Here is a 24205-nt window from a genome sequence, read left to right on the forward strand (position 1 = left end):
GGAGCTGTTGTTGCTGTCCCTGCCTCTGGTTTTCCTACCTAAACCCTCCGTATTATCTGCTTTCATCCCTGGTAAACACCATCCTTAGTATTTGAAGTAGTTGTATTTATTCATCATTAAGCATTCTTTGTTTTAATGAATTGTAAAATGAGTTTCTAATGAAGTGCTGTCTTCCTTTTAGATCTGAAGCTACTCGTCTTGGTGAGGAAAACATCTCTCTACAAAGAAACATTGCTAGACTGAAGGAAGGAGACCTAAAGGAGGCCAAGGATGAGTTATTGTGAGCAGCACATACAGAGCCTGATTTATAATAAAAAAAATAGAATTGCAAAAATGATCACATTACAAGTTCCCCATGTAAATTACTCATGTACTTATGATACAGGCCAATCCCAAGAAGCAAGTGTCAGTATATCTGGTGGCTGGAATCAGTATTTGTGACATGGAAGCTCAGTAAAAAAGACACTGTTCTCACAGATGTTACATGGACATAGTCACAACAGAAGACTGACATCCCTAAGACACAAACAAACCTTGAAATGTATATTCCTGCACAGATAGGCTTTGCAATCTTCTGGCAAATCTGGCCAAAAGATTGTGGAAGTAATGGATAAAGTCCTAAATTGGATCTTCGGACTTTGATAAGCACATAATGTTGCAGAGAACTAAATTAAATTCATCTGTCCAGCCCAAAAACCGTTGCTCACTAATATGAATGAATCATATTGTTGCACAGCTTGATTTTTACTTTTTTTTTTTTCCTGCTGCAGTGAAAAACCACACTGCATACCCTGACACCTGGCATGAATATTTTCTTTTTCACCTTTTAATTATACTAGGGCTGAAACCATTAATCAGATTAATCGATTATTGAAATATTCGTCAACTAATTTAGTAATCAAATGATCGTTAACTGGAAAATACAGACTCTAAGACATGCCATTTGCTGAAAGAACAACCCACTCAGAACAATAAATAGGTCAAAATTGTTCCAACATATACACGTTTTGGGTTTAAGATGAAAAACCTTCTTGGTCTGTAAATACGCTCCATCTAGAACTCCTAAGGTGGCATAGCTGTAGCTTCCCCTGGTTCCTATTCTGTAAAAACATTTTTTTCTATTAAGCACCTTTTGCTATCTAATTATTAATCAGGTAATTATAAAAATAATTTAATAGATTATTAATTACATTATTAATAATAATGTCAGTCAGTCATTTTCTACCGCTTATTCCATAGTGGGTCGCGGGGGAGCTGGTGCCTATCTCCAGCAGTCTATGGGCGAGAGGCAGGGTACACCCTGGACAGGTCGCCAGTCCATCGCAGGGCAACACACAGACAACCAAGCACACACTCATTCATACACCTAAGGGCAATTTAGAGTTACCAATTAACCTAACAGGCATGTCTTTGGACTGTGGGAGGAAGCTGGAGTACCCGGTGAGAACCCACGCATGCATGGGGAGAACATGCAAACTCCATGCAGAAAGACCCGGGCCGGGAATCGAACCCAGGACCTTCTTGCTGCAAGGCAACAGTGCTACCAACTGCGCCACCGTGCAGCCCCAACCCAGCCCACATAATAATAATGTTATTATTCTTTATTTAATAATTTAATATTTTATTTTATTTCATATTAATTAAATAATTTATACAGCTAAATCTCATGGAGACACAAGGTCTATTTTTTGTTAACATGTTTTAAATACTGTAGACATACATCACAACAATGTGCTAAAACAGACTTTATTTGATATAATTAATAGAGCAAATTTACTGAAAAATACAGCTGTAGTTAAAATAAAAATGGTAGCAGGAGTGTAAAACAGTAGAGATGCATCAGGAACATTCTGCCCCAAATTTTTAAAATACACTTGTTGGTCTTAATATAGAGCCTTGAGGCCCACCTCTTGGGACACTGAGCATACATGTTTGAGAAACTAAATGATGTATATCCTGCACCTCATCACCTTCTTGCCTTTTGTTTTTGTTGCCTAAACTATAATTTTTCTCATTGCAGCCAAACTTTGGAGCACTTGGAAAAAGAGAAGTTTGCATCTCAGCAAGCAGCTGACAATTTCAACAAACAGGTAATGGAGTATGTTTTAAAAAAAAAAAAACTATTCTCGCCATTTGGTAACAGATGTTAAGGGTTTCATTTATCTCCAGATTTCAGAGTTGCATTTTCAGAGCCAGCAACTGGAAGACGACAATGGGATTCTAACGGAGAAAAATGCTCAAAGTGTTGCCGATATAGAGAGTCTACGAGAGCAGCTGGCCGCGCTGATACAGGAAAATGAGATGAGTGAGACATTCCACTCTGAAGAGAAAAACAAGGTACAGGTTGATCAACAATAGAGCAGTGGTTGTCCTGCTATTGAGGTGCTGGTAGCTGGTAGTTGATTGGTGGTTGTTTTGTGTTAGATGGCAGCTTGTGTGTCTGCTCTGGAGGCAGAGCTAACCAAGGCTCTGGAGGACACAGCACAGCTGGAGGAGAGAAATGTCCTGCTCTCACAGCAGCTCTCTGACCTCAGGGAGAAGGTGAGCAGCATAATATGGGCTCCTCAATGGATTTCATGAGGTCTTTTAAATTCAGACACCAGGTTTATAACTTCTGAACAAAACATCCTCTCACTTCTTAATTATCCAAACTGAATCTGTTTGAACAAGGTTCTATAACCAATTTCTCCTGCAATGATGAACAAGTACAGTGCCTTACATTTTGTCACTTAAAACCACAAACTTTTACATTTTTTATTGGGATTTTATTTGCTACACCAAAAAATCTAGACAGCTTCATGTGATTGTAAAATCAAAGGAAAATGATGCATCATTTTCAGAATTTCTTTTACACATAAAAATCTATAATATGTTTTTTCTCACAGCTTTTTACTCCGATGCTCTTAAAGAAAATACTGTTATACCCAGTTTACTTCAGAGGTCGCCTAAATGGTGAATGAATGAAAAAAATAGAACCTACTTGTCTATAATTTCAAATCACTGTAAAGACCTCAAAGGTTTGTTAGATAATATCAATAAGTTAACAGAACCACAAAGACCAAGGGATACGCCAGACAAGTCAGAGGTAAGTTATTGGAGACGTTTAAAGGAGTGTTAGGTTATAAAACAATGTTCCAAGCTTTGAACATCTTGCTGAGCACTGAATAACCGCAAACCAACTAAGATATGGCCATCCACCTAATTAGTGAAGCAACCAAGTAGCCCATGGTAACTCTGGAGGAGCTGCAGAGAACCACAACCATTGGTTGTAACAACCATGTGGAAGAAGGCGCTCTTGTTTGATGAGATCAAAATAGATGTTTTTGGCCAATATGCAAAACCATTATGTGTGACAGAAAACAAACTTGGAACAGTAGCCTTTGCAAACCATCCTCACATTTAAACTCAGTAGTGGCAGCATTATGCTCTTCCTCTGCAGGGTCAGGAAAGCTGGTCAAAGTTGATGGGAAGATGGACAGAGTCACATACTGGGGAATACTAGAAGAAAACCTACTAGGCACTGGGAAGGAATTGAGAATGTGGCAGAGATTCACCTTCCAGCAGGAAAAGACCCTAAACGTAATAAGAGCTACAATGGAATGGTTTAGATCACTACCAATTTATGAGTTAGCCCAGTCAAAGTCCAGACTTAAATCAGTTGAGAATCTGTGGCAAGATGAGAAATTTGTTTTCAGATGCTCTCCATTCAACTGGCCTTGAGGTATTTTACAAAGAAAACTGGACAAAAATATCAGTCTCTAGATGTGCAAATCTGTTGGATACATACCGTAAAAGACTTGCAGCTGTAATTCCAGCAGGATTATGTTTCTAAGTATTGACTCATGGGGACATGTTGAATTCAAATGCACATCACACTTTTCAGATTTTTATTTGTAAAAAAAACATTTCTGCTAGTATCTGCTACTTTTATAAAATACGTTGTAATTGTACCAATATGTGGAAACGTTTATATGTGAATACTTTTTTTTGCAAAGAACTGTTTCTTTGGTGTGTTTAAAGATTTGAATGACCCTTCAGGAAAACGTGACTGATGACCGTTTTAATAAAGAAAGGTTTTTACTTCCTTCCATATCAGGCTGTCCATGTGGAATCTATGGAGAGTCAGCTCAGTCATCTGGTAGAGGGGGGTAGGACCATGGAAAGTGCAGGTCTGCGCAACCAGCTAGCTAAAGCTCAAGAACAGGTAAGAGTCTGCAGGGAAATGAACATACAGATTTATTTGCTTGACCCGACTGAGTTTTGAGAGATCATTTACTAAACTGCAACTTTAAAATCAGATTTGAATACATTTTGCTTAACAGTAAATGTAGCAATTACAGGAAGTATAAGAGCTTTAAACAAGCCTTTTTTTCCCACTCCAGCTGAAATCTGCAGGAGAAAGCCTCCATGTAGTAAACCGGCAAAGTGCTCGTCTCAAGTCAGACCTCCTCGTTTTGCAGAAGGAGAGGGATTCCCTGAAGCATGAGATTGCAGTGCTATGCAAACAACTGCAGAATGCAAATGATAAGGTGCGATTTATTTTCTGTTTAGAATGTTTAACAAAAACAGAAGTGCAATGCCAGTTAAAGGTGTGAACTTTCTATTTAACCTCAGAACCATATTTTGGAGATGGCCTTGCACTCGAGCGGTGTACAGAGTCAGGGCAAGAAGATGTACAGAGAAGAGTTTTCCTGGCTGATGGAGCGGGAACAACAGCAGCTGCTGAAGCAGGAAAACGAGAGGCTTAAAGCTGAAGTACACACCATCAATAGCGACCTCGTCCTGTCCAGAGAAAAGGTTAGCTGAGACCACCAAACAGGAATAAAACCTACAAGCAAATCTGCATAAAAAGATCTTTATACATTTATGGAATACAACATTTTCCATTTCTGATTTTTCTGCCTTTAGATCCGTCAACTTGATGCCACAATCCTCTCGCTGAGCAAACCAAAGCAGCAAAGCCTTTCCTCCCTCCTGAAGGCCTTGGAGCAGGAGAACACCTCTTTGAAACTGGAACTTGAAGCAAAAAACCAGCTGCCCATGGTGACAATCGGACTCCTTTTACTAGAGACAACTTAGAAAGAATGCAGATAAAGTGATGTTTTTCACCAATTTTAAATAAATTGATTTCAGGGCGGTGACGCTGAGCAAAGCCACAAAGAGCAGGATAGTCTTCAGCAAGAAAACGAGGTGCTCAAGGCACAGATGTCTCGACTATCTGCACAGGTGATGGAGGTACATCATGGCAAAAACTTTGATCTGCACACTTAAGAGCGTAGACTTTAAGATGTATATATGGTATGGGATGAAGTTAGTTAGTGCATGCAACATTTACTTTATTATTTTGTGGTTATAGTCGTTTCAGGTGCAGTTCGGTGGACCTCTTCATCCATCACCTCAAAGAGGGCAGAGAGGACAACAACGTGGTGAGGATCCAGACAACATGCAGGTACAGCACAAGTAAAACCCTGTACATAACAGACATGTCCAAAGTTCTGGTTATACTAACAATAATAAAATCAATCAATAGTTTCTGCTCAAGGCTACTGTGCAGTGAGTGTAGAGCTAACTAAACTAGATTATTTAGTACCACTGGGTCATTATACAGTAGATAATGTATTACTCCCATCTTCTTCCATTTTCCACCACTCTGTCATTTCTTTTTGTTTTACTCTGATTATTTGTAGACCTATTTGTCAAAAGGGAACCTGTACACTGTCTTTTACTGTGGTTCGTCTGTTGTAATGGGATACAGTAAAAGGTGAGGCTGTATTTCATCCATTGAGTTCACTAACTTCAGCTGCTTAAAAATCCTGCGAATATTTTATGGAAACTTTTACAAAAAAGTTGCACATCACTAATTTTGTTGCAAAATATAATGAAAATTCCATCATTGTAATTGGACTTTAATAATGGGGGACATCAACTGTGCAAAGGTTGCCAGGAGCCTCAACCATGTTTAGGCTTTTTGTTTTTTTGGGCGGGGTGTATTCATGCTCTGCGTATGAATAATACAATGTTTTGCAAACTTATTCAGACCCCTTGAACTTGTTTACATTAAAGTGGTCACATCATGCTTTAAATCCTTCCTTTTCACATTTAAATCATTCAGTTGTGGTCTATATAAAGTGGAACTGCAATGCTTTGGTCTGAACTCCTTGTTATTGTAGCTCCACAGGCTCCTCCTTTACCCCTGTTCTGAGGTGCGTCTGAGAGCAACGCATTTTGGTGCTGTCTCTTTAAATGCTGTTGAGGTACTTCGCACCACACCCCCCTCTCAAAAACAGAGATACAATTATCTAGCGCTGCAGAAACAATGCTGAACTATTAATAATAATATTTAAAACACGCAGTCTGGTTCTGTCCTCAAGGAGCTAAAAGCAGCACACAGCGCTAACATCAGCTGAAGGCATGATGCTACTGCTATCAAAACAATGGCCAGGACGTCATATCAACACACAATAAATTCATGTCTTGAATAAAGTTTGTTGTCATTGTAGCGTTATTTTCAGCTTACCGCTTTGCTGCGTTTGTCGTTTCCATAGACAGAAGGAACTGACCGCTTAATCAGATGAAGTCTTTCAGCAAATCCTTCTTGATACTGGTGGAGGTTGCTGAGGAACTCGCCCTTGAAGTCGGGAAAATAGGAATTTCCCTACTGATGTGAGAACATTTCCATGAAAAATAAAATAAAATCAGTCACTTTGAAGAGGTTCTGATGCTGGAGGACGGTGTAATGAATTGTGTGGGTTGATACACCCAACAACCGAACCGAACTTATCCTCTCACAGCGTAGGCATACTTGAACTTGGACTACAACATCGCAACATGAAATAAATATGTTGCAGGTGCAAAATTCATCAGCTGGAAGTTCATGAGCTCATTCAGGTGCTCCGCAGTGAATACAGTGACGTAACAGTTGAAAAAATGTAACAGATGATAGAGAAAACTGAACGGACTGAAAAATACGACCCAAGCAGAAAATAAAGACAATCTTTGTGTCTGCAAGACCTCAAGAAAATAAATTCAACTTTTCGGCACTCTTGCAGACTCCAAGTACACAACAAAATGTATTTAAGGTCTAAAAAAAGTGGATTTTGCATGATAAGTCCCCTTTTTAAACGACTCTCCGTGTGTCTCATTGAGATTTTATGCCTCCTGCTTCCTCCACCCCAGACTCAGGGTCTCCACCCCAGTCTTTCTTCCAGTATTGGTCTGTTTGTCTCCATCCATTTTCTTATTAACTGTAACCATGTTTCCCCATAGCATGATGCTGCCACCACCATGGGGATGGTGTGTTCAGGGTGCAGTGTTCCTCACATGCAGAATTTTGCATGTAGGCCATACATTTAGGACTCCTATATAATCATGTACCCAGATCTACAGGGGTTGGACAATGAAACTGAAACACCTGTCATTTTAGTGTGGGAGGTTTCATGGCTAATTTGGACCAGCCTGGTAGCCAGTCTTCATTGATTGCACATTGCACCAGTAAGAGCAGAGTGTGAAGGTTCAATTAGCAGGGTAAGAGCACAGCTTTGCTCAAAATATTGAAATGCACACAACATTATGGGTGACATACCAGAGTTCAAAAGAGGACAAATTGTTGGTGCACGTCTTGCTGGCGCATCTGTGACCAAGACAGCAAGTCTTTGTGATGTATCAAGAGCCACGGTATCCAGGGTAATGTCAGCATACCACCAAGAAGAACGAACCACATCCAACAGGATTAACTGTGGACGCAAGAGGAAGCTGTCTGAAAGGGATGTTCGGGTGCTAACCCGGATTGTATCCAAAAAACATAAAACCACGGCTGCCCAAATCATGGCAGAATTAAATGTGCACCTCAACTCTCCTGTTTCCACCAGAACTGTCCGTCAGGAGCTCCACAGGGTCAATATACATGGCCGGGCTGCAATAGCCAAACCTTTGGTCACTCATGCCAATGCCAAACTTTGGTTTCAATGGTGCAAGGAGCGCAAATCTTGGGCTGTGGACAATGTGAAACATGTATTGTTCTCTGATGAGTCCACTTTTAGTGTTTTCCCCACATCCAGGAGAGTTACGGTGTGGAGAAGCCCCAAAGAAGCGTACCACCCATACTGTTGCATGCCCAGAGTGAAGCATGGGGGTGGATCAGTGATGGTTTGGGCTGCCATATCATGGTATTCCCTTGGCCCAATACTTGTGCTAGATGGGCGTGTCACTGCCAAGGACTACCGAACCATTCTTGAGGACCATGTGCCTCCAATGGTTCAAACATTGTATCCTGAAGGCGGTGCCGTGTATCAGGATGACAATGCACCAATACACACAGCAAGACTGGTGAAAGATTGGTTTGATGAACATGAAAGTGAAGTTGAACATCTCCCATGGCCTGCACAGTCACCAGATCTAAATATTATTGAGCCACTTTGGGGTGTTTTGGAGGAGCGAGTCAGGAAACGTTTTCCTCCACCAGTATCACGTAGTGACCTGGCCACTATCCTGCAAGAAGAATGGCTTAAAATCCCTCTGACCACTATGCAGGACTTGTATATGTCATTCCCAAGATGAATTGACGCTGTATTGGCCGCAAAAGGAGGCCCTACACCATACTAATAAATTATTGTGGTCTAAAACCAGGTGTTTCAGTTTCATTGTCCTACCCCTGTACTTTGTGGTTGTAGCGTGACAAAATGTGAACAAATCCAAGGGGTATGAATATTTTTGCAACGCATAACATATTCCACTTAACAACCTGAGATGCTATCTTATTTAAAAGATGCCAACGTTATATACTGAGTGAAGTAAGGATAATGATGCCTGAAGAAAAAGAGGGCTGTTGTTTTATTGAGGGGTCAAAACATGATTGCAGCAATTGATAATCAGATCAAACATCCAAACACTGTTCAGCCATAACGACATTAGAAACACAACCACCATCAAAAATAATAATCTTCTGAGCTGAGTGATATGTGGTCTGTTTTGTTTGTTTTTTAACACTGTCCAGGTTTTCTGTGCCCTGTTTTTTTTTTTATTGCTACTGTCACAGACCAATCCCAGCATCTGTCTGTTCTCATGTCACCCATGTATTGTTTATTTTCTGGGTTTGGTGTTCAGTCTGTTGAGACCGTACATGTCACTTTTGATGTGTCACAAAACTCACTGTCCTTATTTCCATCTCGGGGCTGAAGTAGTTGCGGTAGGGTGATCTTCTGGGTGTGGTCCTGGTTTCTTTTTGTTGACTCCTGTCACAACTATCTCTTCTTAGTTTAGATTTATGACTGATCATATTAGCAAAAAAATAACCTTTATTTAACGCTGAATGTTACTGCTGACAGTTGTTGCATTAATGTGACCTTTGCAGTAGAGCTTAATAGTGTGATTGCTGCATCTTTGTTCATATAATATTACTATAAAATTGTGACAACAGAGCTTTTTGGGAGTGCCTTTCAGAAGTATTGATAGCCCTTGAAACACAAACTTTATTCCATTTTAATCTAGATTTTATATGATCCAGCACAGAAGAGTGCAGAGTTTTAAAGTAAAAGTAAATTGATGCATGGTTTTCAAATACAAATCTGAAAAGAGTTTTGAGCATTTGTATTGAGCCCCTGTTAGTTACTATTCTGTAGAACCAACTTTTATTGCAGTTACGGCTGCAAGTCTTTTGGGGCATGTCTACCAGCTTCACTCGTCTAGCGTCTGAAATATTTACCCTTATTATGTAGGAAATGGCTCAAACTCAGTCAGATTGGGTGGAGTGTTTGTCAACAGACAAATGCAAGTCTTGTCACAGATTCTCAGTGGATTTAAGTCTGGACTTTGACTAGGCCCTTGTAGCAGGTGAAAATGCTTTGATCTAAACTGTATTTCTGACTGTATACTTAAGGTCATTACCCTGCTGGAAGGTGAACCTCTGTCTGAAGTTTTTCACAGCTTCTAACAGGTCTTCCTCCACTGTTACCCTGTATTTAGCTCTGCCCATCTTCCCATCAACTTTGACCAGCTTCTCCGTCTCTGCTGAAGCTGCAGAAGCAGAGAACCCTACAGCATTATGCCGCCATCACTGTGTGTCACTGTGGGAATGGTGTGTTCAGAGTGATATGCAGTGTCAGGGCGTTTTGGAGGATCCTCTTCCATGTGTTTGCTGTGTCCCCTGCATTAACCTCTGACTCCTTCACTGAACAGCTTAGTATATTTACTGAGGTTAAATTACACACAGATGGACCCTTTTTTCTGTTGTGGTGACTTCTGAGAGTTTGGTTGAGGTGATTTTATAACTGGTCTGTATAACATTAAAGGTGACTGACTAGATTTGCACTCTACACTTTTCAATTTAATTCAGTTCAGTTTATTTATATAGCGCCAATTTACAACACATGTCGTCTCAAGGCACTTCACAAAAGTCAGGTACATACATTCAAATTAATCCTAACAGTGCAGTCAGAGTTAGTTATTTATTCAAATTGGATAAAAAGTTTTTCTGTCTAAGGAAACCCAGCAGATTGCATCCAGTCAGTGATTTGCAGCATTCCCTCCTCCCAGATGAGCATGTAGAGACAGTGGACAGTCACTGGCGTTGACTTTGCAGCAATCCCTCATACTGAGCATGCATGTAGCAGCAGTGGAGAGGAAAAACTCCCTTTTAACAGGAAGAAACCTCCAGCAGAACCAGGCTCAGTGTGAGCGGCCATCTGCCACGACCGACTGGGGGTTTGAGAGAACAGAGCAGAGACACAAAAAGAACAAAGAAGCACTGATCCAGGAGTACTTTTTATGGGAAGGAAAAGTAAATGTTAATGGATGTAACTCCTTTAGTCGTTTCATCTAGAAAGAAAGAACAGATAAACTCTGAGCCAGTTTTCAAGGTAAGAGTCTGAAAGAGACCACATAGTGTTAGTCACAGTAGAAGCTCAGTCAATTTCCATGTCTAGGAGAGAGAAAGGGTTAAACACTAAAAGACAGGGCCAAGTGGATCATCGGTAGAGGGTGAGCATTAAGTTGTTGCCAGCAGAAGCTCGGAAGATGCCCCTCTCCAGAAAGGTGTCACAGGTAGACAGAGTCAGGCCAGGTGTAGCTTCTAGGAAGAGAAAAGAGAGAGAACATAAAGTTCAAAACTAAAATAACAGCAAATAATGCAAAATTGGAGAGTAGTGTGAGAATGTAGCGAAGAGGGTGAAAGTGGTCGTTATGTCCTCCAGCAGCCTAAGCCTATAGCAGCATAACTACAGAGATAGTTTCAGTTCAGATTATTTAGTTAAACGGCGCTTATTTACAACAATGTCGTCACAAGGCACCTCACAAAGGGTCCCACCGATGGTCATTGTTATACTAAAAACCACAAGGATCGGGATACCTCTCTCTGTCAGACTGATTATAACCATTGGAAAAGAGAAGGAGTCATACAGGTAGCAGAAATGGAGGGTGTGTTTGCACCTCAACCATAACTGAGCTGGTTTAGGCTAAACCTGACTCCCCCTTACTCCAACCAACAGGGAGGGAAGAAGACGGAGGTAAAAAATAAGGAAGATAGCTCAGGATAACCTAAGCCACTCTAACTATAAGCTTTATCAAAAAGGAAAGTTTTAAGCCTAGCCTTAAAAGTAGACAGGGTGTCTCCCTCACGGACTAAAACTGGGAGCTGGTTCCACAGGAGAGGAGCCTGATAACTAAAGGATCTGCCTCCCATTCTACTTTTAGAGACTCTAGGAACCACCAGTAAACCTGCAGTCTGAGAACAAAGTTCTCTGTTAGGAACATATGGAACAATCAGATCTCTGATGTATGATGGAGCTAGATCATTAAGGGCTTTATATGTGAGGAGGAGAATTTTAAATTATTTTCTGGATTTAACAGGGAGCCAATGAAGGGAAGCTAAAATAGGAGAAATATGATCTTTCTTTTTAATTTTCATCAGAACTCTTGCTGCAGCATTTTGAATCAGCTGAAGGCTTTTAACTGCATTTTCTGGACATCCTGATAGTAAAGAATTACAATAGTCCAGCCTTGAAGTAACAAATGCATGGACTAGTTTTTCAGCGTCACTCCTGGACAGGATATTTCTAATTTTGGCAATGTTCCAGAGATGAAAGAAGGAAATCCTAGAAACCTGTTTAATATAGGATTTAAATTACATGTTCAGGTCAAAAATAACACCAAGGTTTTTTACTTTATTATCAGAGGTCAATTTAATGCCATCCAGGTTAAGTGATTGACTAAGCAGTTTCTTTTTTAAAGACTCCGGTCCAAAGACAACAACTTCTGTCTTGTCTGAATTTAAAAGCAAAAAATTTAAAGTCATCCAAGTTTTTATATCTTCAAGACATGCTTGTAGTCTATCTAACTGGTTGGGCTCATCAGGATTCATGGATAAGTAAAGCTGAGCATCATCAGCGTAACAGTGAAAATTTATCCTAGGCTGCCTGATAATTTGACCCATTGGAAGCATATATATAGTAAAGAGAATTGGCCCAAGTACTGAACCCTGTGGTACTCCACAATTAACCCTGGAGTTTAAAGATGATTTATCATTTACATGAACAAACTGGAACCCTTCAGACAGATCAGATTTAAACCAGCCTAGCGCTGTTCCCCTGATCCCTACAACATATTCCAGCCTTTCTAACAGAATATTATGGTCGACTGTATCAAATGCTGCACTGAGATCTAACAGGACAAATACAGACACAAGTCCATTATCTGAGGCCATAAGGATATCATTGGTGACTTTAAGCAGAGATGTTTCAGTGCTATGATGAGCTCTGAAACCTGACTGAAACTCTTCAAACAGGTCATTGCTGTTTTCAGATTTTTATTTGTAAAAGAGATTGAAAACCATGCTTTTTTCCTCCCACTTCACTGTTGTGATATTTATGTCTTTGTCAATCACACAAAACAAACTGAAGGTTGTGGTTTGGAAGTATATTTATTTTTGCAAGGCACTCTATATCTAGTCCCATAATCTGTGTTAATGGAATTACTGTTTTTCATAATTTCATTGTATTTTTTTTTTTTTTTTTTTTGTCTTTATGTAGTTCTAGTTAGTAGAAAAGGTTTATCTTAAATACATCTGAGTAAGATAAAACATGTGTAAATCCCTGTAGTGTGTGCGTAGGTGTTGAGGATTCAAGGAGAGGGTAGACCTCTGGTGAAGTGTACCTACCTTTTCTCTCCAGGGGCCGATGCCGGAACAACGGGCCGTTCACGCAGACAGCTACAGGCGGATCGGTGGATTGTGACACCTGCTTCTTCCCCTGTTCTTATCTTTTCACCTCTCCTCTTCTGCTGCAATATTTGGAGCAATTAAAATCTGTGCATTACACATGATGCGGCGTGCTTCCCACATCCTTGTGAGGAAAATGTGAACAAATGTGCCTGATTCGGAAGCACAAAGATGTGATTGTGTTTCCCTGCCGTTAGGGGGCAGTGAAGTGAAGAGAAAGAAAGTGCTGGAGTTTATTTCCAAAAGAATGTGGATTGCAACAATATTACTGAAACAATTTTTACCTGACATATTTTAAAAAATTTAACTTTTACTGTACATTCGGTCTACGAATATTGACAAACTAGTACAGATCTTTTTATATTTCACCTAATTGTCTTGATTACAGGAAATCTTGTTCTGGGAATTTTCTTTAAAGCACTTTTAACTTTTGAATAAATGTGACAGGGTATTTAATTCCTTTAGAGGCTTATTATCATGGAGGAAAGTTGGATTCAGGTGCAGTTTGTGCCATCTAAGCCTCTTCATTAAAATACCCAACCTGTTACTTCATGGTGTTTTTTCTGTCTTTTTGAGCAACTGTTAATATGTTAGACAACACATTTAGTTAAATGTGTTCTGGGCCTCTGTTTGTTTTGTTTGCTGCTGCACAAGCAAGGTGACTCAGGGGTTTTCCTGTCACTAACCTAATCAAATTGTTATTTCACTACCTATTTTTCTAGTATTTATGTTCAATTAGTGCACCATTATGTATGTCAATGTCATATGTGTTTTTAGTTAAGTCACTTTTTTTCCTCCTGGTATTATTTTTTTGGGTTATTTATTAGTTTATAAGTTTTTTTATTTATTTTTTATTTATCCATTAAATTATTTTTGTAGGTGTCTATGTAATTATTTTAAACATATTTATTTTTAATTTATTTTTAGGGCATGATGTTTAGAATTGTACCTGAAATCATTTACTGCAAAAAATAAAGCAACCATATCACAATAAATCCGCATGTCTGTATGTTTCTTCTTCCAGTCACAGTTATTTTTGTCCACTTTAAGTAAAATTCTCATTTCATCCCAATGTTACTACATCTGCATTTCCTTGACTATATCGCTATCTTCTCACCAGGATGAAAGGGAGAAGAAGATGAAAAACATGGAGATACGCATGAGGGAAATTGAACTTTCACTGCACAATGTGAAGCTGCTGTTGAAAGAGAAAGTCACTCAGCTGAAGGACCAGGTAAGTTACTATTTAAAAACAATTGGCTTAACATATCAGTAACAAGCTAATATTGACTCACACTGAATGTTTTAATGCTAAAACTAAGTCAGAAGGTGGGAAGGTAGATGAATAAACACGTGAAATTTTTTAGATAAATTGTTTTGTTTTTTAATATACACCACACTGCCAAAAGTATTTGTCTACTTTTATGTGTACATGAACTTTGATGACATCCTGTTCTTAATCTATTAGGTCCATTTAGTTGATGGACTCACCGTTGCCAGCAACAGCAACTTTAACTATTTTGTAAACATCTTCCACTAGGTTTATGAGTGTGTTCATAGTTAGATGAGAAAACCAGAACTGCAACCTCCGCTCTAATTCATCTCAAAGGTGTTCAAGAAGGACTCCGTCCAGGACCAGTCAAGTTTCTCCACACCAGACTTTATACACCTGCAGCCATGGAAGTGATTGGAGCATTGATTTAGTGGTGTGACCCAATACGTTTGGCAATATAGTGTATGTTTTTTAGATGTTATTTGTTAAACCTTAAAACTCAAAAAGGGCAAAAATAATATAAAAAGGTGCCAAAAAATTTTACATTTTACTGAGATGTTAGATTCTTTACTTTTCAGGCTGAAAACACATTTACATTATTGACTTTAAACAATCATTTTTTAAAAGGTGTGTTTCCATCAGAGTCCACAAGTTTTTTGTTTGGTTTTTGTTTTGTTTTATGAAAATCTCAAATCTCCTGTGACAAACATTCACTAACTGGATGGAGCCCATCTAGTCTGCCTAGAACACAGATTTCCTGTTTGCTGTGATTTCAGATCATTATCCTTAAGTCTCATTTAACACATGAACAGATTTACCTTTTTATTTTCCGAAAATGTTCAAAAAAAGCCGTTTAAAAATATTTTTTATATAAGGAAAAATATAAATATGCATTTATGTTTAAAGAAAACCAGTACAAATAGATTAATGCCTTTTAATCTTGAATTTCTGAATGAATCAATCAGGAAGTGGTTTTATTTTCAAGAACCTGGACTTAATTAACAGCTGTTAATCTCATGTTCAAATTGTTCCCTCCTTTATTAATTAGGCTATTATGTAAGGTTTAGAGGCTTTACTTCTTACTTTGAGTTGAAGGAATTCTCATTTTATTTGGAACCTTGCAATTAACCCCCTTTTTTTCAAATGTACACAGCAAACATGTTATTTATTTTGAAGAACTGGGAGTGTCTTGTTTTTAATTAGCTTAATGGTGAGACTAAGAAGCTATTGGTAAATGTTTTTACTATGTTTTTTTTTTTTAATGGCTCAGTGTCATTTAATACAGAGTTCAAATGCAGATGTTTGTGTTGTCATACTTATCTGGATACAACAAACATGGACAATGTATTGTGAGCAACATTGTCTAACATCTGGCAAACAGACGCACCTATCTAGCAGAAGACTCTTGACGTTCTTATAGATATTTTACTGAAATGTATGGCAGTGGTGAGGATAAATAGACTTGTCATAAACATTTACACCATATTAATGTGAAGATCTCTGCTGCACAGGGTGGAAGTTTAAATGACTAGGGTAATAACTTTAACAGGAGCTCAAAATTAAACTGTCTCCCAGTTAGTTTCCAATCAGAAAATGTTCAATTTGCAACAAACGAATATTGTTGGGCTCAAATCTACCTTAAACAACACTGATTTATCATTTTCTTACTCTGGTTCTTTTAGCTGCACAGGAATGGTAAAGCGGATGTCCTGATCAAAGATTTGTACGTGGAGAACTCTCAGCTGATCAAGGCTCTGGAAATAACGGAGCAGCGGCAGAAAATCGCAGAGAAGAAGAACTACCTGCTGGAAGAGAAGATCTCTAGCCTTAACAAGATAGTCCGGGATCTAAACCCGTCGACACTCTCATCACTACCGTACAACTACAAATGCCCATAAAATGTCTCCTAAACACCCCGCACATTAAAGTAGTTGGTAGTGACAACTTCGGGTGTGTAAAAGCTGTATATATTTTAACTACAGGGACACTTGTGGAACAAATCCAGCCAGATGCAGAAGAACTGGAGGGTTCTAATGTGTATTTAAACGTCACTGTTAAATGTGCAGTATTTTTATTTTAATCAACAGGTTGGCTAGTCAGGTCTAGTCAGGTCAAACGGTTGGCTAGTCATTTATTTCACAGTAATTGATCATTTTATAATGGTATTAAGTTGGGAAAATGATCCCATCATGGCACTCTCATTACCATCTCTGGCCAAAGGGAAAAGCAATATTGATGTGCAAGTTTATAGAAATCTTCGTGTGTCTGTCTTGATCCTGTAGACACAATGTTAAAAGGAACAGTGAGTAAAATCATGGACGGAAATGTCAGTCTGAAAATATTGAGGATATTTTTGCTTTTATTTTTACACTACCTGAAATTGTGTGGACTATAAATGTTGTGTGGCAATATTTAACATTTATTTAATTGTAATAAAGAAAAACATGCTATGATCTGTTGCAATATGTAAAGTTGCCATCATGAACGTTTTGAGCTCAAATGATCTACTTCAGTTGAACACTGAAGTAAAACCAGGGTAATGTCTGTGTTACAAGTCTAAATAAAATGTATTGTTTAGCATTCTAACAGTTTGTGATCATTTGGTATACTTGTCCTTTATTTTCTTTTGCTGTAGTTTAGCATTATATCTATTGAGGCAACTAGAATTTGGATTAAAAAGAGTGCTTGTTACACCACTATATCTTATAAAAGCTTTACACTTGCTTGTTAAACAGTACCTCCTGATCATTGTGTCCAAATATAAAAAAAAAGGGACACTATCTAAAAGACAATAGGGTATTGTGTTGAAAAAAATCACTTCAATGTTTCCACAGTCTGCCATGTTTCAACCACAAAATCCATTGTATTTATTTGGTATTTTTTGTGATAGATCAACACACTAGTGCAAAATTGTGAAGTAAATGCAAAATTATAGATGAAATTTTAATTTTATTACAAAAAAACATAAAAGTAAATTCATCCTTCGTTATTCTGATACCACTAATATTTCCTGATCAGTAAATGGTCTCTGTAATCCAATTTTAGATTGAATACAGTAGTTTCAGAGATACAATTGAAAGGTTTAAAGCTCCGAACATATCCCATGGCGATGTTCAATTATCTGACATTGAATACAGCATTATACAACTGCAAACCTACCAAGACATGTCCATCCACTTAAACTGACAGGCTGTGCAAGGAGAGCATTAAACGGAGAAGCAGCTAAGAGGCCTATGGAGGAGCTGCAGAGTTTCACAGCTCGGAGGGGTAATCTGTTGACAGGACAACTAAGAGCCTTATACTAAACCAATCACGTTCATGGAAGAGTGGCAAGAGGAAATACAAGACTTGGTTATAGTTTACAACAAGCTATGAAGGGGACATGACATGTGGGAAAAGATGCTCTAGTCAAATGAGACTAAAATTTACTTTTTTAGTTTATATGCAAAACATTGTGTGGTAAAATAAAAAGGTAATTTGTAAAAAATATATATTTTTTGGACTATCCCAACAAGATGACGTCACATAACTCCAGCAAGGCACTGCACGTAAACAAGGCATCCAGTAGGGTTTGTTCTCAAACGCTCCTGCAGGGGGCGTGTTACCAGATTGGAGGACCAGCACCGGGACCTGGGGCAGGACTGCAGCGGCAACACAGTCGCCCCCAGTGGCTACAGTTAGCTGGCTAACTGCTGCTAGCTAGTGGACAGCTGAAAATGTTTACTTTCTGCTTGTTGTTAACGGAGTGGAGGATGGTAGCAGCATCGGAGGATTGTGCCATGACTTCCCAGTGTCTTGTTGACGACGTCCCAAAGCTTTAAGTTATGATCTCACGAAAGAAAAGTAAAAACGAAGCGTCGAAACCAGCCGAAGTACACGGGAAATATGTGAAGAAGGAAACGTCTCCGCTCCTCAGAAGTAAGCGCAACAAGTAGTCCGAGCAGCTAGTTCAGGTTAGCATAAGTTAGCTCGCTTGCTAGGGTTAACTGGTTGTAGCCAGTTATGGAAACGGTTAACCGCATCATTATGGTTTATAAACTGCTTTGTAATGCACTGGATGTAGAATCTAAATGCCTGACTAGCATGTTGACAAAACAGTTACTATGAGAGCTTAAAGTAGAAATACTGTGACTTTCGCAAGAAAAGCGTATTTCATTTGTATCATTTACCTATAAAATGATACAAAGATGCATACACTACATATTACACTTTAAATATTAGTTTTTAAACATTTTTTTCTTTTGCTATTTTAGATGTCTTGATTTAAAGCTATTAGTCAGACTTTAGTGTAAATTCCGTTAGATGCACAGTATACATAGTTTGTCACCTATAGGAAAACTAGCCATGATCAGATTTTCTTGATCAAGATTAAAGTCTACTCTTCTAAAAACAAGAATCCAGGCGCACATTCCTGTGGTGACATCACAGGAGGTGTAAGCGACCAATCAGAGTCCTAGTCAGAAAGACTAGATGGGTTTAAACTGTAAGCAGTGCCACTGTACTGGCACATCAGACTGTTTCAGGTGAAACAAGCAGAACACAGCATTTTTTCACTTTACAAGTGTCAAACCAATACCAAGAGGAACCAATCATAAATACATATATATGCATAAACAGATTCTCAATACTAGAGTTCTGCAGACGAACATTGTCACCATCGCAGTTTGCTTCATCTTCCATCTACGACTTGTGGGTCAAACTGATTTCCACGACAAAGTTTTTACACTGCTGCTTTCATATAACTGTAGGAAGCTTCTATTTCTAAAGCTTTCTTTTTGTTATAATTTTCAGAACACCTCATTTATCCATCTGAAGACTTTAATCTGTTATGGATTCTCTTTAAATGTATTTAGTATTTTTGCAAAATTAGCCAATATTTAAACTTTTAGATTTTTAACATTTTAGACTACTGTCTCCAGCTCCTGACATGAATGAGCTGACCTTGATCGATGTTTGCCCTTACCTGCTTGCAGATCTTATGCCCTCATTCATCCGCCATGGACCCACGATCCCCAGACGAACGGAGGGCCCCCCGCCAGAAATGGGACCCTCTTCCTACCCCGTGGCGCCCAGCCGGGAGTCGGTGGTGTCCCGCAACAAGAACGTCCTCCGCGCGCCCGTGCAGAGGCCTCCACACGAGGTGGCGCGCAGAGAGAGCCACCGGATGTCAGCACCGCCATACCTGCCTCGCAGCCTGGGAGACCTGTCCCACGAGTACCGAGGCTCCACGCAGTCCTTCCTCACAGATGTGAGCCCCATGTGTGAGAACGGAGACGCTGCTCGATATTACTTCCCAGCTGAACCCTATTATGAAAACCAGCAGCAGCAGTGTCAGCCCAGGAGAGTACAGGAGCGCTTCCCTGACGACTATAGATACTATGAACACAACGAACACAACTTCCAAAGGCTTCCTCACCAACACTCTTCTCCAGCGCCAAGCAGACCCCCATCAGGTAACACGAACAGCTTTCTAATTAGTAATTTAAAAGCCATAAGAAACTAAATGCAATATTTTACATAAGTTGCAGAGTTTAGCTGCACATATTCACTGGAGAATACAATTCTTTGACTTTTTAATGGCAGGTTTTGTGGATGGACACCTTCTAGTCTTATTGAGATAATGTTTAAACCTTTCAAACTCTGGGGGTCTAAACACAACTTATTCAAAGTAGCGTCTTTGAAGAGCACTGTTTTGAATACTACTGGTGGTTTAGAACCACAACTAGATGACGGACTGGATCACGAGCCCCTGGTTTTCGAGCCAAAAGAGTCATTCTGTTTCATATTTTCAACCAGATTACATATTTTCATATTAAAGCTTCACATTGTAAACAGTAGTGTGTTCTAAGCTTTATTTCCCTGAGAATAAAATTGTATGGGGATTGCAGGAATTTTCCAGTTCTCCCCGAGCAGAAACCCTTTTATTATGTGGCTGTCTTGTTGATACGACCCGCCTATCGCATATCGTAGAGCTCTTTTTCAAGTGAAGTGAAACAAGCGTTGGAGGCTGTGCATTTTTTAAAATTTCTTTTCATTTGCCAGTAACCTTCTGCTGGCAAACCAGTCATTTTCAGTCAGACGGCTCTCTGTGTAGCTGCATGTCATCCTGCATCCTTTACTGCTGGTTTCTAAGATGGTTTCTTTTTCCTTTTCTCCATTCTGCTCTGTGTTTCTGGTGTCATTATTTAGTTTGTTTAAGGAAAAACTCTGAAGACTCTCGGGCGTTTTAATAATAACCAGTTACTACTTGATTATATGCATATTCAGTTTATGAACACAAGAGTAGTTTCTGTGCCTTTGGATCAGACAAGCCTACAAGGATCAGAAAAATGCGTGTGTGTGTGTGTGTTCCTGTGGGTGTATGTGTGTGTATGGCTGGTGTTGGAAAGATCGCTGACTTCCTGTCCAAAAGTAACAACACTCCCATTTCCTACTATTTGTCACACATTGTTGAATGATCCGTCCCAATAAAGTGATTTACACCTCTGCCCAGAATCAGAGTTTTACTTTTAAAAGTGCATTTGTCTTGCTTTAAGTACTGATTCTCAGCATTCTTATCTCACCCTGTTGCCCCGTTAGATGACCTTTTAAACACAGCACATTCCTCTTCTTTCCCACAGTGTCTGTAAGACATTTCCAAATATCTTTTTTTCCCCAGAGGCGCAGTCAGCTGACAGCTGCTCTGCTGGACATTTGGTGAGACATCTTTGCCTTTCAGCCAGGGTTTCTTAAAAGATACGTTTGTTTTCCTCAGGCATCGGTCGGATACAGGCCAAGTCCCTGGGGAACCTCTCCAGCCTGACGGGAGAAGACCTCCCCCTTCCTGGCGGTTGGACTGTTGACTGGACCATCCGCGGCAGGAAGTACTACATCGACCACAACACCAACACTACACACTGGAGCCACCCTCTGGAGCGGGAGGGGCTGCCCCCGGGCTGGGAGAAGGTGGAGTCGGCCGAGTTCGGGGTCTACTACGTGGACCACATCAACGAAAGAGCACAGTATCGACATCCATGTGCCCCGAGGTAAGGCAATAATGATATATTTACATGTTTAATTTAAATACCTGGACTTTTTCTTTCGTTTACTTCAAAATTGGAAGTTGATACTATTAATTACTTGCTGTTTCAGTGTGCCTCGTTACGATCAGCCCCCACCGCCTCCCGTGACCTATCAGCCACGTCCAGCAGAAAGGAACCAGCCGGTGCTGGTGCCAGCTAACCCGTACCACACGGCCGAGATCCCGGACTGGCTGCAGGTGTACGCCCGGGCACCCCTCAAGTAAGTACAGATTGTACAGCAGCTCAAAGGATTCCTTTAGTTTCTGTGATATTTAAAGGAACAATTTGTAGGGTTAATAAGCAGGCACCTGGCTTGTTCATTAACAGATTTTACTACAAAGAAATGACAATGGCTTTGATATCAAAAGAACTAAACAAGTGTTCATGTTGACTACGCCAATGCCGCTGGCAGCAAAACAAAGCACTGGGCATGATGCTCCCACTATCGTGTGACCCTGCTGACGGTGTCATTAACTGGGAGAGCCTCACCTGGTCTACTCCTGTGGTGAAACAACTCAAGCTTTGTGTCCTCTGACCTTTTCTCCAGAAATAGTGTGGACACTGACACTGGTGATCCAACACTTTCTAGCTTAATAGATCTGAACCTTGGTTGTTTCTGGGCTGCTCCTAAACATTCTGACCAGTTTACTTACATTGGAGGTTACAGTTTGGGTACAGATGGTTGAGTTTTGATACAGTGGTTATAAAAAACTTGGCAAAACGAGTTAAAGCAGCTAACATTAAAGCCCCGATTTGGGCAGTATTGAAAATGCATTGACTACATCAAAAAGCCAACCAAAATAAATGACATCTACTGTTTCTGAAAAGAAGAGACGTCAAATAACCAGATAGAATTATACCAGAAGCGTATTGATGGCTATAAAAAGCTTTAAGTTGTTTTGCAATATGCTAAGGAACCTTTTTTCAAAAATGAGTGATGGTGTATGCAGGTCGGCTGAGAGGGGAGGACAAAAAGGTCGCTTGTCCCTGGCCCAGCATGGAGTGTGAAAACCAGAGCGGAGCAGACGAAAGCAATGTGGGAGTGACTACAGTCAAGAGATACAGTCAAGCTTACAGAGTAATTTATCTGCGTCCCCACCCCCCTGTTGGAGGGCGTTTAAGTAATATCCATCTGTCCTGGGCCCCGGTTTGGAGTAAATATATTTCAGTTTGCTATAAAAAAGGAACAAATCAATAAAAGCCCAAAATGCTGACGATAAGTGGATGTAATGTGTCACAACACATTGGTTGACGTTCATAGTGATAATTGTTGATTGTTTTTTAGGGTTGCTATGATGGACCTGGTTCCCTTTTTCGTTGTGACAAATGTAATGATGTCCGCACCTGTACTACGTGGTGCATGGCTTCTTTGCTCTAGATACCTTTAGTTTTTATCTAAAATGGAGAATAATCAGGATTTATTTTTGTCTTCTATAGCACATTAATGTCATATATTGTTGCTGGCCCTGTTGCATCCTGTCCTGTGCTCATCATAGATCATCGAAACTGCTTGCAGTAAGTGGTTCCCTCTTTTCTCCATCAGGTACGACCACATCCTGAAGTGGGAGCTGTTCCAGCTGGCCGACCTGGACACATATCAGGGCATGCTGAAGCTGCTGTTCATGAAGGAGCTGGAGCACATCGTCAAATCCTACGAGGTGTACCGACAGGCGCTGCTGTCAGAGCTGGAGACCCGCAAGCAGCGGCAGCAGTGGTACAACCAGCAGCCCAACAAGAACTTCACTGGGAACATGTGATGGGTTCTGCACAACAGGAACGCCTCTCCACCATGCCTCGCTGAGGTGGCAGCAGTTTGGGAGCGGCCCGTGTCGCCTTTGATATTAAGATTGACTCGTAATTGCTTCCTTACCAAATACATCCGTGCCTTTGCTTGATCCAAATAAATCAGCCAATAATTTAAAACCCTCCCTGACAGAGAGGAGGAGGATCTACAGTGATGGTTACTTTATGGATGACTGAAAGAAACACTAGAATGAAGACACTGCGTTTGTGGAGGCTGCTTGCGGTGGCGTTTAAAACCACCAAAAAAAAGACATGAATGATGGTGCAGTTCTATTTTTGTTTGTTTTTTTAGGACTGAGAAGCACCAAGTCTGAAAGTCTGAATATTTGTTGAAACATCCAGAGACTGTGCCTTTAATAAAGAAAACTGAAGCAGTGCTACAAATTCTGCTCATATCAAGCGTACACCATCTAATCCGGCTATTTTTTTTTCCTGCAGGGCACAATGACCGGCAGCTTCATTTATTTAAACGCTATTTTTGTTTTCAATTGCTTTGTAACCCTCATAAACTAAAATAATACTCATAAGTAAATAAACACACGTGTTGCAATTGTTTTGCAACATTTTGTACACTAAAGACAATCCAAAGGTTTATGTGATTTTGAAATGTTGTGAAACATCTCTCAGCTCACCTGGCTTTACTGCAAATCAGGAATTTTCCTCTTTTTCTGTTTGATGAAGCAAAATAAGCTTTTTAAACCATATAAAGTTTGCCAAATGAGAGCATTTAACCTAAATTGCTGTGAATCTTTGTTTTATTTGCTTTGGAATGCTGTTTTTGGTGATTTTCCTGAAGGCCTGTTGAACCAGCATCACATTTTGGGATGCTCAGAAACTGTTTTTTATGTGCTTTACTTCCAA

General features: G+C 39.8%; 2 protein-coding genes across 7 annotated transcripts in view; both read left to right on the forward strand.

Moving 5' to 3' along the window:
* The window catches only part of nin (ninein (GSK3B interacting protein)), a 39976-nt gene extending 22910 nt beyond the window's left edge, over window positions 1–17066 (forward strand). For 2 of the 6 annotated variants that reach the window (XM_047345605.1, XM_047345610.1), the window contains exons 17-28: window positions 182–280; window positions 2021–2090; window positions 2170–2337; window positions 2425–2541; window positions 4097–4204; window positions 4383–4529; window positions 4615–4797; window positions 4909–5043; window positions 5134–5235; window positions 5357–5449; window positions 14328–14441; window positions 16163–17066. In XM_047345605.1, the coding sequence (XP_047201561.1) occupies window positions 182–280; window positions 2021–2090; window positions 2170–2337; window positions 2425–2541; window positions 4097–4204; window positions 4383–4529; window positions 4615–4797; window positions 4909–5043; window positions 5134–5235; window positions 5357–5449; window positions 14328–14441; window positions 16163–16378 (1552 nt within the window). In that variant the 3' untranslated portion in view covers window positions 16379–17066. Of the gene's footprint in view, window positions 1–181; window positions 281–2020; window positions 2091–2169; window positions 2338–2424; window positions 2542–4096; window positions 4205–4382; window positions 4530–4614; window positions 4798–4908; window positions 5044–5133; window positions 5236–5356; window positions 5450–13160; window positions 14298–14327; window positions 14442–16162 lie in introns of those variants that run through there. The other 4 variants (XM_047345606.1, XM_047345607.1, XM_047345609.1 and 1 more) reach the window with 4 other exon arrangements.
* Window positions 17067–17974: 908 nt separating this feature from the next.
* Window positions 17975–24081, forward strand: sav1 (salvador family WW domain containing protein 1). The gene is made up of 5 exons (XM_047345173.1): window positions 17975–18398; window positions 19454–19933; window positions 21235–21505; window positions 21612–21761; window positions 23085–24081. Exons 1-5 carry the CDS (start codon window positions 18305–18307, stop codon window positions 23296–23298), a joined length of 1209 nt encoding a protein of 402 aa, XP_047201129.1. The 5' UTR covers window positions 17975–18304; the 3' UTR covers window positions 23299–24081.
* Window positions 24082–24205: the final 124 nt, after the last annotated feature.

This window comes from Girardinichthys multiradiatus, chromosome 19 (genome assembly GCF_021462225.1).
Source record: "Girardinichthys multiradiatus isolate DD_20200921_A chromosome 19, DD_fGirMul_XY1, whole genome shotgun sequence".
NCBI classification, from domain to species: domain Eukaryota; kingdom Metazoa; phylum Chordata; class Actinopteri; order Cyprinodontiformes; family Goodeidae; genus Girardinichthys; species Girardinichthys multiradiatus.

Excerpts from the sequence above, each read along its gene's own strand:
- sav1 (XM_047345173.1), top strand. The coding sequence starts at position 18,305 with ATGATCTCACGAAAGAAAAGTAAAAACGAAGCGTCGAAACCAGCCGAA. Across the intron at positions 18,399-19,453 it reads AACGTCTCCGCTCCTCAGAA|ATCTTATGCCCTCATTCATC; the intron begins GTAAGCGCAACA and ends ACCTGCTTGCAG. Across the intron at positions 19,934-21,234 it reads GCCAAGCAGACCCCCATCAG|GCATCGGTCGGATACAGGCC; the intron begins GTAACACGAACA and ends TGTTTTCCTCAG.